Genomic DNA, 14,625 nt, shown 5'->3' with positions numbered 1-14,625 from the left:
TCAAATTACCCAGATCTCGTTGTTGACTAACAAATCATTGGCACTGTTTTTCTGTTGATGCAAGAGAAAAATATCTCTTCCCACATGGTGGATTTTTCAAATTGAACCAGACCCGGTCTTTAGCAGTCATTATGCAAAGTAGAACATAATTTTATTGTTTATTTTATTTTATTTTATTATGTAATTTAATTACATATAATTGTATACATCTGTATATATTTATATCGTTTAGTTTTATTTAACATCTTTTGATATTATTATATATTTTAAAATGATTGTAGCCTACGTATCATTATAAATGAATAATCAATTCTATTTATTTGCTGTACAGTTGGATGACTGATATCTGAATGCGAAGCTCACAAGTTTAGTACATTTTAAGCCTGAATGAAGCAACTGACGGCTCTTGCTTGGCATTATCAGTCCTGCAGACAGTACCCTCAAGATTTAGTTAGATTTTTTGTCAATTGTCCCAACATACTTCAGCACCTGTCTTGTCCTTAAGCACAGGTCCTGTGTGTTTATTTGTGTGTAAGTAAAGAAAGAAGGGATACAGCCCAGCACAAATCACTTAATGGCTGAAGAGCCCTCAACTCCAGAAGGTGAACAAGTCCTTGATGCTTTGTGCTCAGTCTCCTTTGATCCGAGATATCTTTCGATCATCTCCATCTTAACAGCACCGCTTCTTAGGTCTGTCAAAGGGTTTGTGCTTCAGAATTGGATAACTGGGAGTACCGAACATGTTAGAACCTTGTGTTTTCTAATAATAGTAGAGTGTTAAATATAAAATAGTTAAATTGACTTTTATTCAGTGTGTTCAAGCAGCGAAGTTGCTGGTTTAGCAACTATCTTAATTTAATTAAAAGTGAAACGATGTGAAGTCCTGTAAAGTTAGATGTGCTTTCATCGTGGGATTGCAGAAGTGTGGCTGATACATTAGAAGATCAGATCCCACACATTCAATTAGATTATTGCAAACAATTTGGCACTACTAGTTGAAGTGTTAAAGACACCTTGTTCAAGCTGACAAGAGCAAACTCTCAGCTTTGCAGATTATGCCAAAGTTCACAATGCGTGATCATGCACAAATAGGAATTGATGCAAACGTGATGTTTCCAGAAATACATGATACGTGTTTTGATGAGCACCAATTAGCAATCTGATGAGCCGATCTTTGAGGCGATCTCGAATCCAGTTTTGAGTACAACGCAGTGTACACAGATGTGCTTTTGGGCCGTTCGGGACCGTCTCTGTTAAAAACGAGGGTTTGTTTGGAGTTGTATCTCTGTTATGCAATGTGCTTAGAAGCTGCACAGCTTTCTTCATTAATACTGAGGAATTATAGGCTGGTTCCTCGAAAGAGCCTTTATGTGCCAGTTACTTTACTATATCTTGAGGTCCACGGCGCCATCCCGCTCCAGTGCTACCGGCCTTTTTTTCTTTTTTCTTTTTCTCAGATTCCTCATGGAGGCATAACAAATTATATTTATTTTTTGTACAAAAGGGTTCTCCAAGTAAAATATGAATTGGATTTTTTGGCACCAGCAGTTGGAACTCTTTTCCCAGCTCACATTGTTCCTGTGCATGATTTCTGGAGCCAAAACAATATGGCTGCGCCCATTAAAGAGGTACTGTTCAGCCTCATTAATTAAGACTATAATTAGAATTTGGACTCTGTTCCTCTTAATCTATTAGGGAGGCGAAGCTTTGATTCTGAAATCCATTAGTCTTTTCTCATTCATGCATACTTTGCCCCTTTAAAGACACCATGTTGCTCAAGGTAATGATGACTTATAAATGGTTAGGACTTTTCTGGTGCTTTTTATCAAAACAGCCTTGCTCTGAAAAGAAACAAATTATTTGTTTTGTAAAAGCGGGTCATTATGTAACCATGCTCCCAAAGGATCATGCATTACTCAGAGCTGAGCGAGAGACTTATTTTATGAGGGTAAGCAGCATTGTTCAAGACAGCAATGTAACAAGGCATTACTCTTCTGTATTATGTGTTCATTTAGGAATTGTGACACTGGGTTCACTCTGTTGGGTATGAGAGGATTCAATGCGGGACTTACATAGACATGGTGTTTCAAGTGCAAGAGGGGTGGGGACACTGCTTACAACTCAGAATGAGAGCAGCTTATGTCTCAGTAGGGCCTCAGTTACACATTCCGCCTTTTTGAGAACAGGCGCCTTTTACAGAAATTGGGAGCATTTCAACGTAATGATATCATCCTCCTTTTGATCATTATCAGAGTAATGCACTGGCGCTGTGCTTTTTTTTTTACAGTAATTACAAGATATTTTCCTCCCTCTCACTGCAGGTTCACACATTCCAGTGCTCACATTCATCGTATATTTCCTGTCAACTGAATAAACATTCACAGTACCATCAAAAAATTAAGAGCATTCTTTATCAAGTACTGTTTTCCTCATTTAGAATAGTAGCCTTCAAAGTCATTAAAGTATTACATAATGCGGATTATATTTATGCATTTCATTTTATATATATATATATATGAAGAGTTCAGATGCAAAAGCCTCTAAGTACCATCTGAAATTTTCTTCTAGAATGATCATTTTTATCCAGCTCGTATGTTTAAGTTCAGTAATTTCACTTGAATGACAATGAAAATTGAAAATTACCTATTAATTGTCATTATATATATATATATATATATATATATACACAAGATATCTGTAAGTGATTTAAATGTGTTATTATATTTCTGTTTGTCCTTATGTATGCAGTATGTATTGCTGCTTCCACTTGTGTTGAATTATTCCTAATTTTCTTTGTCACTTTGGATAAGAGCATCTGCAAAATGAATAAATGTTAATGTTATACTTGCCAAGTTTCATGAAAGGTATTTATTTGTCCCAGACAATTGATGAAACAGCTGATGCAGTGCTTAAGCTTTTAATTACAACCTGCAAAAAGTTTGCTTTTGTTTGCTATTCCAAGTTAGATGGGTGATATTCATTGAGTTTTATAAGTTAGTGAACACGCATAACTGCATGCAGATTTAGCTTCAACTGAAATTCTCTTACAATCTGAGAATAAAATCTTGGAAGTTGTCTGAGACGTGAACTGGCATGTTATGTGCGGGTGATCCTAGTTCAAATCTCGCTCGGATCATTTTCCGAAGACACTGTTTACTGTCTGATTATGAGTATTTCTGTCCATAGATATAACCAAAAAAAGAGCATTACGTGTGCATGTCCCTCTCAGCAGAGGTGTGTTTTAACAGAGACACAGTAAGTGCAGGTCTCTGCTCTCTGTCTCTCAGATGATGGCCTTCTCTCTCGCTGTCCCACAGCAAGCACCCACAGGAAATGAGCATTGGGTGGGGGGCAGAAAAAGCCCCATGACTAACATTTAATCAAGCTGCTGTAATTGAGAAAACACATGGAAATGACATTGCACTTTGCTGTATGCACAGTTCCAAACAAATGGAAATGAAATGGACCTTTTCTAGAAACCAGAAGACATTGCACTTGTTTGCCTAATGGTTGTTGTTTAGTTGTGCAGCATTTTTCACACTGACGAGAGAAAACATTGAAACAGAAACCTTAGGGGCAATTGTGCTTTTGGGTTTGAATGTCGGCCAATTGTAATTCCTGTGTTTGTCTTTGGAGGTTACACATTGTGTGAGTAAATGACCTGTGATTGTTAGAGAATATTTCAGATGGTTGTGTGAAGGAACTTGCTAACAATGTGAGCCAGCAGATGGTAGAAAGACATCTTTGTAAAACTCTGAAGTTCACATGAAACCAGAAACCCACAATATATATAGTATACGGGTGTGAGGTCAGTCAGGTGCAGACTTGATGGATTAGCCTGTTCGTTCTCATGCGATGACATCATTCGCGCACAAACTTTTCAGTATTTATTGTTGATGTTCAACAGACTACCGTTCAGTCACACTGGGTTCCTCTCATTGTGCTTTTTGGGGTCATTGCCGCATGTGCAAACATTTAGCATGCACATTTTGAATGCATCCCGTTTGCTCTAGCTCAGCCGGAGAAAGTTCCAAATAAAAGTGTCTGTACTTCAGTTTGGAACTAGGAATGGCATACCATCGACACTCCACCAAAGTTTTAAGATTTGTTCTCCAAAATGGCACTTTAATTGCCTTTGATAGTAGTGAATGGCTGCACTCAGTTGTAATGACTTCAGCCATTCCTTCTTAAAGAGCTCAAGTCACACTACATTTGTTAAACTGAATTGCTTTTCTCATCCTGGGACACACGAAAACAGCATTGTACACCAACAGAACCAAAGGCTCATCAATTTCAAAATTTATGTTTTATTTTCATTAATGTGTGGGATAATTACTAGAACTTTCCCAGAGGGTCGGGAACACTTAACGTTGCGTGCTATGAGATTCTACGACTGCAGCTGGGAAATGGCATGTCGTCCGATCGACTGATAGCTGTTGGGGATTGGTTGATTAGAGCACAATCCCATGATGCTTTTCGCCCATATGTGTGTCTCAGCAGGAAACGGCTTTGTTAACCCGAGGGGCTCGCCGGGGCTTCTGGGTACACCCAGCGGGAACGGACTGGGTAAAATAATGCCTGCGAAGTCACCGCCGCCACCGGGGGGCAACATGGGCATCGGGAGCCGCAAGCCAGACTTGAGAGTCGTCATCCCCGCATCCAGCAAGGGCATGATGCCACCGCTGGTGAGTATAAAAGAATTGATTCTACATTCACACATCCACAAGATTGTTGCTCCAAATCAATGTTGATCAGCACGCGCAAGCGTTTGAGTGAAATTATGGTCTTTAGATCAGTTCGCTGACAGTGAAATCAAACTGAAACGGTGTCAGCTACACAACAAGCTGAGCAACGGCGCGAAATATCTGAGATCCAGGTACCCTCACTCCTTCTATTATTCATCTAGAAATTAGAGGGCCTCTCAAATGATTATAATTAAGGTGCAGAGAGCTCTGGCCACATTCAGCACCTGAGGCTGTACCTGGCTGTCAGCCTCATTAATCACTACAACATAAAATGGGAAGCAGAAATAAAGAATATTATTATTATATTTAAAAATGTCAATAATTAGTTCGTTTCAGCTGCAGAAGCTGCGCAGGTTTCTTCTACAGCACTGCGCGTGTACAGAATCTTGTTTGGTAAATAGAGTTGGGGTTACGCAGGGCTCTCTTAGCTCAGTGTAAATATACATATGCATGCGAGTGTATGGAATACCACGCCAGCATCTGGAAGCGGTACAGTTTCTTACCCACCATGAATCAAAACAAATCCCACATGCCAAGCTCGTGGCATCTGAAGTCATCAGTAGTAAGAAGCCCAGAGCATTATTCATTTGTGTACATTTGCGTTTATGGTGAGTGTCCTTTTGTTATGTGTGTGTGTGTGTGTGTGTGTGTGTGTGTGTGTGTGTGAATGAACTGCCTCAGACAGACAGACTAAGGCAGAGCCTGTGAGAGTGCCTGCAGACAGGCTGTCATTAGAACATAATGGTATTAAATTAATCACATCGCAGTGTGACAGAGTGGGGATGAAGGCTTAATCAGAAGCCCATAGTGTGAGCCAGATAATATCTTGTCGCCCTTGTCGTGTCTCCCCACTGTTATTGATTGAGTGCTGGTATTGAGACAGCACTGGTCTGGCACTACTGAGAAGAAAGCTCAGCGTCCTCAGTACTGTACAACTCCATGCTGTCAGCTGGCTTCGAACAAAGGGATATATGCATATACATATGCAAAAAGAGACACCCTAATGCCATAAATAAGGTTTTTTTCTTTCGGAAGTGAAATGAAGAAGAAGACAACTGGTTACATTTGGGCCAAAAGTATCGAGAGAAAGTGTGAATTACGGAGTTGACTAGCACTTTGCAAATATATTATGAGAGAGAGAGAACGGGGGGAAAAATCTAGGTTTGCAATTTGGAGTTGCTGTCCTATTAGCTTGAAATAAGTTGTACATTACTATTTTTAATGTGTTTGAAAGAAATCTCTTATGCTCATCAAGCCTGCATTTATTTTTTCTATTTGAATATAATTTAAAATATGATTTATTTCTGTGAAATAGAAATCTTTTGTAGCAATATACACTAGCGTTTAAAAGTTTGGGGTCAGTTATTTTTTTCTTCTTTTTTTTTTTTTTTTGTGGAAAAACCCCAACCATTTTATTCAGCAAGGATGTGTTAAATTGATAAAAAGATATACTAGAGATTTATATTGTTAGAAAATATTTCTATTTTGAATAAATGCTGTTCTTTTTAATTTTTTATACATCATTAAATCCTGAAAAAAGTATCACAGGTTCCAAAAAAAATATTAAGCAGCACAACTGTTTCCAACATTGATAATAATCAAATCAAATCAGCATATTAGAATGATTTCTAAAGGATCATGTGACACTGAAGTCCAAAGTAATGATGCTGTTAATTCAGCTTTGATTGCATAAATAAATTACATTATAAAGTATGTTAAAATAGAAAACATTATTTGAAATTGTAATAATATTTCACAAATATTACTGTTTTTTTTTTTCTTCTGTATTTTTGATCAAATAAATGCAGGCTTGATGAGCATAAGATACTTCTTTCAAAGACATAAAAACTAGTAATGTTTCCAAACTTTTGACCGGCTCTATGTATTTATTACAACTTATTTCCAGCTAATTGTCTATATATATATATATTCTATATCTAATTAAATTTATATAAATTATAAATAAAAAAATATTTAAAATGCATTATTATATTACAAATAAATATTGCATGCATGTTAGAATGTAACATAAAGTTCTTATATTCTCAAGAGTACTTAACTACATTTTCTCGCTCTCATTTAACCTAGTGTTTACTATTCCACTCTGGTAAATAATCAATTAAATCAAGTGGAGGACTGTGCCAATGAAAGCAAAATGATTGATGGAGCTATTGGAAACACAAGCTCATGTATGGATGAGTGTCTGAGGTGAAGGGTTAAGCACATCCTAGCTGTGAGGTCAAGCTTCTCAATGATTTGTTTTCCCCCTAAGGACTTAAAAACCCCACTACTTTTCTCCCTTCCTCCACTATTACTCTCCCTTTGTTTAGCATTTCACACCTAATTGCTGTGTTGTACAAACCACATGGCCATGAGGAATGAAAATGTTGTGTATTTAGTGCCAACAAATTTGACTTTTCATTTGAATTTGACTCCAAATTTGAATTTCCAGTTTTATTGCAAGTAACCTGAGGCAGCGTTCGGTTCACGCTTTAGTCTCTGAATTTGAATAAGTTAGTTTAAAGGCACGTCCTGATGAGAACGGGGGGTTGACCCCGCTCAGCTTAGGTGTGCCACCTGGCTCTTTACTGACAGCTTCGTCTGCTCTTTTCTGTTGGAAGCAGTCGGAGGAGGAAGAGATGGAGTTGGTGAGTTTCACAGAATGCCTTGGGAAGACTGATACAGGGTTCAGTTTGGTTTGAAAATCACACTGCTTTTACTAGCAGATTCACACAGCTTAGTGAGATGATTCCACTGCTTGCGTAAAGATACACTAAAGCCAACCTTGAACTGGATAAACTCATGAGTGTTGTGTGGATGTCTGGTCTGCATTGTGTGTGACTCACACTGCATGTACTGAGCCTTTTTAAGGAAGTTTGAAAGAGCCACAGTATGTTCCGAAATGTACGTGCACGTGTGTGTGTGTTTGTGCTAAAGAAAGAGTGATGTGGGTGTATTTGAAGAAGAAAAGGAAAATGATGAATCCACAGAATCGCCAAAGATGCAATCATTAGTAATTATTTAATATTCGCCTAAGGCCTCACCAATAAGTCTGGTATCAGCTTATTAAAGCAACATAAAAGCTTTGATCAATCAAAGCAACATTTTAAGAAACACAATCCACATGTTCTAGCAGTCAACATATTTGAGTTTTACCCAAATTCTTATTCTCTTGTGTTTCTTGTTTTTTGGCCTGGGCAGTGATTGCTTTATGATGATGATGTTGTTAAAATGGATTTGAGTCCAAAATGATGACATCAGTTGAGGAGAACGCCAAATGCTGTCAGAGAACATATTTTCACTAGCAAATGAAACAAATGTGGATGCATTTTACAATATTGAAAGACCACTGTTCTGTAGCATCTACTTTCCACATTAGTTGAGAGACTATGCAATGTCCATCTCAAACTCAGTATGTAGATTGAATATTCATCTACTGTACCTCAGCTAATGTAAAACTGAGCAAAACTGCTTTGAATTAAATATGCTTTTTTAAGTTATTTCTCTCTAAGTGTGTGTGTTTGTGTGGTTCAGGTATACCCTACGGTATGGGGTCAAAATGTCCTCACAAAGATGGCAATATCCAAAATGGTTTTTGGTCCCTATGAGGAAAACAACTTATAAATCATACAAAGTGATCTTTTTTGAAAATCTAAAAATGCAGAAAGTTTTCTGTGATGGGTAGGTTTAGGGGATAGAATATACAGTTTGTGCAGTATAAAAATCATTCTGTCTATGGAATGTCCCCGTAAAACATGAAAACCCAGTATGCGTGTGTGTGTGTGTGTGTGTGTGTGTGTGTGTGTGTGTGTGTGTGTGTGTGTGTGTTTGTGTGTCCGCACACTGCATGTCCACACGTTTGGCTTGCGGTGACTATTTTATTTCACTGCATGCTGGATGCTATTTGGATAAGAGATTTACCTTATTCGGTATATCAGTAATATTAATATCAGTTGTGTCTCCTAGGCAGCAGTGGCATTAAATGGAGTGCAATTTAAAGTCTGTTGCCTCTCATTTTTCTCTCGAGAAAAAGACCAAATTTATCTCATGTGTCTCAAACATCTTGCTTTATCAAGATAGTCTTCAATCAAACTCTTTTCAATGAACTCAAATATTTCTCAGCAAATTCTACCATTTCCTAATAATTGTATAGCTCTATACTCTTACTATGTCAACCATTGTTTTTAGTTTTAAGGTATTTTAGTAGAAACATCTTAGACAAACCGGATTATTTCATAAGAGAGTTTGGTTTTTCTTGTCGATGACTGTTTGTGTGTGGATTTTCTATATTATTGTGCTTAAGTCAACACAGGTCACTGAATATTCCTTAGCAAAACTTTGCAGTGAAGTTGTTTACAGATATACAGGTATACCACATGTTTAAGGCATTCTGTAGTGTCTTATATTGACCAAGGGCTTCTGAATTAAAGCTGTTTAACTAACAGCATCCTGCAAAACAGTTTGATTTCTTTCTAGAATGAATCTGCAGCGCCTCTTATTGGTGTAAAATGGTATTACCACATAATTTCCACCAAACCACGCTATTCTAATGACAGTGCTTCACATGGTTGGATATGCATGCATGTCTGTGATGGGATTTCTATCTCATTAACTTTGTGTATGTGGTCCTGTGTGCAGAACACTCAGAGGATAAGCAGTTCCCAGGCTCTGGCCACACCAGTGGTCTCCGTCACCACCCCGAGTCTGCCACCACAAGGCCTGGTCTACTCAGGCATGCCCACTGCCTACAACTCTGGTGAGTATAACACACACACACACACACACACACACACACACACACACACACACACACACACACACACACACACACACACACACACACACACACACACACACACACACACACACTTCTACAATAATTGTAATGTATTCATTCATTCGAGGTTTGATTTAATTCATCTATGAGTGGCTTGATAAAAAGAGGAAGACCCTATGTTTCATGACACCATCCAGCTCTGAGCTAAATAATAAACATAACACAAATACTTGAAAGGCTCTACAGTGTGAGTGCAGAGGTGATTGAGTGACTCATAAACTCTGTTGTTGATTGTTGTGTGTTGTTTTGCTCTAGAATACTCCCTGAGCAGTGCTGAGCTCTCCTCTCTGCAAGGCTTCGGCTCTCCAGGGCTCTCTATAGGCTCAATGTCGGCATGGCAACAGCATCAACTGGGCCAGGCAGCTCTCAGCTCGCTGGTGTGAGTAACATAGATGTGTGCAGTCACATACACACACACACACAGGTTTGCAGAACACTAACTAATGTTAGTGGGCATGAGGTCAAATGCATTCTTAGTTGCCATACTTTTTCACTTTTTATTTTGTAGAGAGTGGAATGAAAGGATGGATGGATGTCCAGGTCATAATTCACTCTAAAAATGTAAAACCATATTTTGCTTAAAACTGAAGTATTTTTATTTTATTTTATAACACTAGATACAAACCAGTGCCATGAGGTTAGGGTGGGACTATGTGTTTGGCTGATTTGTGTTATGTTTTCCTGAAAAATCTTGTCATTGTGCTTCTCAAGTAAATGCATCTTGTTTTAAATATGTTCCGTTTTTTTTTCAATGGAAAATACTGAGCCAGAATATTTTTCTTTCTTTCTTTCTTTCTTTCTTTCTTTCTTTCTTTCTTTCTTTCTTTCTTTCTTTCTTTCTTTCTTTCTTTCTTTCTTTCTTTCTTTCTTTCTTTCTTTCTTTCTTTCTTTCTTTCTTTCTTTCTTTCTTTCTTTCTTTCTTTCTTTAGAGCTTTTAGAGAAAATGAAACAATCTTTTTTGGACTTTAAGGTTTTTATGATGGTATATATACCCATTTAAATAATAATAATAATAATAATTACATTATTATTGTAATGTAATTACATGAAAAATTACATGAAAAAAATGTAAGACATCAAGACACATAATGGCAGGGACAACATGCTTAATTATTATGAAAGTAATGTCACCATAAATCTTAATGGTCCTAAAATAGGCTTCTTTTTCTTTATGCAATTTATTTTTCTTTTCTTTTTATAGATAGATTTATCAAAGTCTCACTGTAACAGCAGAGTGCATTGCTCACAGACAGAAAAAAGAATCTAAAATGTTTCCAGAGCCTGTGAATGAAATCTTTCATTTAAGCGCAGTGGTTGTGCCATCAAAACATTAGTGAACTGTTTTTGACACATTCTGCCAGGCATGCTCTAATTAGATACCACCCTCTAAAATGATTCAGGTGCTGTTATTGCTGCAAGCGCCATTGAGTAAACAGATGGAGGGTGGGATATTATTATTATAGGGCTATCTGGGTCTCTGTTTTAGCGTCACGTAGTTGCTGTTGAGTTCATATGCATATAAAAATGTTTTATGGGTAAGACTTTACAATGAGGTCTCAATTGTTAACATTAGTTACTGTATTAACTAACATTACCTAACATTTGTTACAGTATTTGTTCATCTTTGTTAACATTGTTGTTCATTGTTTGTTCATGTTAGATCACAGTGCATTAACTAATGTTAACATTAGTTTCATTTTAATAATGTATTAGTAAAAGTTGAAATGAACTAAGATTAATAAATGCTGTAGAAGCATTGTTCATTCTTAGTTAACGTTAACTAAATGTAGTTCAAGGGTTAGTTCACCCAAAAATGAAAATTCTGTCAGTAATTACTCACCCTCATGTTGTTCCAACCCCGTAAGACTTTCGTTCATCTTCGGAACACAAATTAAGATATTTTTGATTAAATCTGAGTGCTGTCTCACTCCTCCACAGGCTTATGGACACTATAACTTGCTGGCCCAGAAAATGTATTAGAGACATCGTTAATATAGTCCAAGTGACTCCAGTGGCTCAATCTTAAGTTTATAAAGCGACGAGAATACTTTTTGTGCGCAAAAACAAACAAAAATAACGACTTTATTCCACTATTCATTTCATTCTCTCTCTGTGCCTCGAGTTAGTTTATGTAGTGTTTTTGCGCAGCCACCACGTAGGCTCACTATTGGGCGACGCTGGTCATGTGTGTGATGCGTGGTGACGTGCAACACAGACGCGCTACGCTTAAACACTACGTGAAAAGACTCGAGGCCCAGAGAGAAGGAAATGAAAAGTGGAATAAAGTCGTTATTTTTGTTTGTTTTTGCGCACAAAAAGTATTCTCGTCGCTTTATAAACTTAAGATTGAGCCACTGTAGTCACTTGGACTATATTAACGATGTCTTTAATACATTTTCTGGGCCAGCAAGTTATAGTGTCCATAAGCCTGCAGGAGGAGTGAGCCAGCTCTCAGATTTCATCAAAAATATCTTAATTTGTGTTCCGAAGATGAACGAAAGTCTTACTGGGTTGGAACAACATTAGGGTGAGTAATTACTGACAGAATTTTCATTTTTGGGTGAACTAACCCTTTAACTAATGTGAACAAATGAAACCTTATTGTAAAGTGTTACCGTTTTATACTAATTTGTCATTTTGTAATTTCCACTCTTTGTTCAGAGGTGGCCACTTACCTCAGGGCTCAAATCTTTCCATCAACACCAGCCAGCACGTCAACATTAAATCGGAGCCCATCTCTCCTCCACGTGAGCGCGTGACCCCGTCCGGCTTCCCGTCCCAGCAGCAGCAGCAGCAGCAGCAGCAGCAACAGGCTCCCTCTGGCCGTCCCGACATGGGCCGCTCGCCCGTCGACAGCCTCAGCTCCTCCTGCTCCTCTTACGACGGAAGCGACCGAGAGGATCACCGGCCTGATTTCCACTCTCCCCTCGGCCTGGGTCGACCCCCCGCCGCCGGGGGCGAGGAGAGAGAGAGCCCCACGGTCAAGCGCATGCGCATGGACACCTGGGTGACATAAAGCTGTCTGGAGCTCGACAGCCAGTCAGTCACACGCAGGGCTGGGCAGGGGGAAAGGGAGAGAGGAGTGACAGCAGGGAGGGTCATTATTGTTATTATTCTATTGATATAATTTAATGTCATTTCTCTTTTTTTTGTAAGTAGGTGGATGGGGAGAGAAATCAAAAATGTCCTGACATATCGAAATTTAACAGATGTGAGGAGAGAGAGAGAGAGAGAGAGAGAGCGAGAGATACATTCTCAAGTCGAGCAGTCAGAATGAATGGTGTACTCAAAAAAACAGGTGTTATCAGGTACTTGATGCAAATTGCATTGTGCGATAGTCCAATGTATGAAGAAAACATTTCGATAATTGTTGTCACTGGTGCAGTTTGACACTTGTAGCTGTTTTCGCTGTTGAATTTGCAAACAATCAAAGAAAGTTTAGGGGCGGCTTCTGTCCGAAGGCTCCTGCCTGTTGGGCTCACGTATTAAACAATCTGTATCTGCACTCGCCCTTATATGAAGTATGTCACTTATTAATTTATTTAAAGGTATTTGATGATAGATTTGGATCAGTTTTACGAGGGAAGGCTTGTATCTAAAATGATATCACATTTCACCTCAGTTCAGACATTAAGTCAAAGAAATGAAAATGTCTCTAAATTTATAATGGTCAGCAATTCAATTCAATTCAATTTTATTTTTTATTTTTTTACAAATAGGAAGAGAAAAGGTAGTCGTCATTGTACATTCATGCAGCTCCAACAACTCAATGGTAACGCAAGCCAAAGCCTCTATGTAATTTTGTCGTACTGTAGGTTGGGAATTTTCAGCATTTCTCTCTCGATGTTTGTTTCATATTAGTTCTGTCATAGTGTGCGTTGTTACAAACCTTGGAAAACGATTAACATGCAAAGCAGATCTTGAAACGATATCTAAAGCCATGAACACTTGCTGTTCTGTTTGTAAATTAAAGATTTGAGCCAAACCTTTTTTTCTTTTGTTATGTACATAGCAACTTTAATATATATCACTTTTGGTGTAAGTACGTATGTATTGTACCTTCACCAGATTCAAGAAAAAGTATATTTTTGTGGATTACTGCCAAGTTTACAAGGCGAGATCCTTATTAAGTAGAGTATTCACTGGTTAATATTTACTATTTTGTTAACTATACTGTACTTTCTTCAAATCTGACTATTACTGGTAATAATCAAAGTGTTTTTTTTTTCTTTTTTCTTTTTTTTTCTTTTCTTCTTCCTAGAAGGTCATTTTTGGGTCGTTTACCCTTTAATGGTGGTGAATGTCTGTCCATAAGAAATTGTAACAACAGAGCTGGATGATTCAGGCTCAAGTGTCTATTTTGTTTTGTAAAACGATACTCGTCATGCTAAGAAAAAAAAATATGATTGCATTTCTTACAACTGTTTTGTGAGGGATTAGCCTGCAGCTGCTGAACACACTGCCTACTTTAACCCATCACGGCTTAGATGCACTATTCATCGATATCCAGTACGAGACACATTTCTCTTTACAGACGTTCCCACAGTTTGTAAAGAAAGCTCATTTTGTTGAAATTCCTCCGAAATTGTAAATACCATATCTTTAAGTAACCCTACTTCACACACACACACACACACATGCATACTATGTACAGAACACCTTTCAAGTTCTTTTGTGAATTGGCTCATCTACAGATTTCCTAATGTAAAGGAGACACCTTAAGGAGGCATCAGTTCTGTATTGCTGGACAAGAGGGGGTGCTGTAGCTTTCTCCGGCGTCGCGTTTCGCTCTGTGTGCGCATATCTCCCCGTCGCGGGGCTCTTCATGTGTGGCTGTTTGTTTGTGGCCTCTGGCTTGCATCACACCTTCCGCCCCTCAGGTGGCAAAGCGTCAGGGGATTCAGCAGCTAAAGATGGAAATACTAGACAATGCAAACAAGCTTGGACATGATATCTGTACTGGATTGCACAAAAAGTTTGTATGTTCAAGTTTGCCATGGGACGCTCTCCTCTTCAGATTTGTTATGTATTCGGTCGGTGTGC

At 38.2% G+C, this 14,625-nt stretch overlaps 1 protein-coding gene across 45 annotated transcripts in view; it reads left to right on the top strand.

Annotated features, from left to right (window-relative positions):
- mef2aa (myocyte enhancer factor 2aa) overlaps nt 1-13,571 on the top strand; it is a 90,919-nt gene extending 77,348 nt beyond the window's left edge. For 15 of the 45 annotated variants that reach the window (XM_081372793.1, XM_081372786.1, XM_081372763.1 and 12 more), the window contains 5 exons: nt 4,498-4,685; nt 7,367-7,393; nt 9,384-9,501; nt 9,838-9,961; nt 12,244-13,571. In XM_081372793.1, coding sequence (XP_081228919.1) covers nt 4,498-4,685; nt 7,367-7,393; nt 9,384-9,501; nt 9,838-9,961; nt 12,244-12,598 — 812 coding nt within the window. In that variant the 3' untranslated portion in view covers nt 12,599-13,571. The remainder of the gene's footprint in view (nt 1-4,497; nt 4,686-7,366; nt 7,394-9,383; nt 9,502-9,837; nt 9,962-12,243) is intronic. The other 30 variants (XM_081372768.1, XM_081372797.1, XM_081372792.1 and 27 more) reach the window with 5 other exon arrangements.
- Nucleotides 13,572-14,625: the final 1,054 nt, after the last annotated feature.

This window comes from Scardinius erythrophthalmus (genome assembly GCF_964197995.2).
Source record: "Scardinius erythrophthalmus genome assembly, chromosome: 8".
NCBI classification, from domain to species: domain Eukaryota; kingdom Metazoa; phylum Chordata; class Actinopteri; order Cypriniformes; family Leuciscidae; genus Scardinius; species Scardinius erythrophthalmus.
Note: the sequence above shows the minus strand (reverse complement) of the source record. Positions and strands in the feature narration are given on the sequence as shown.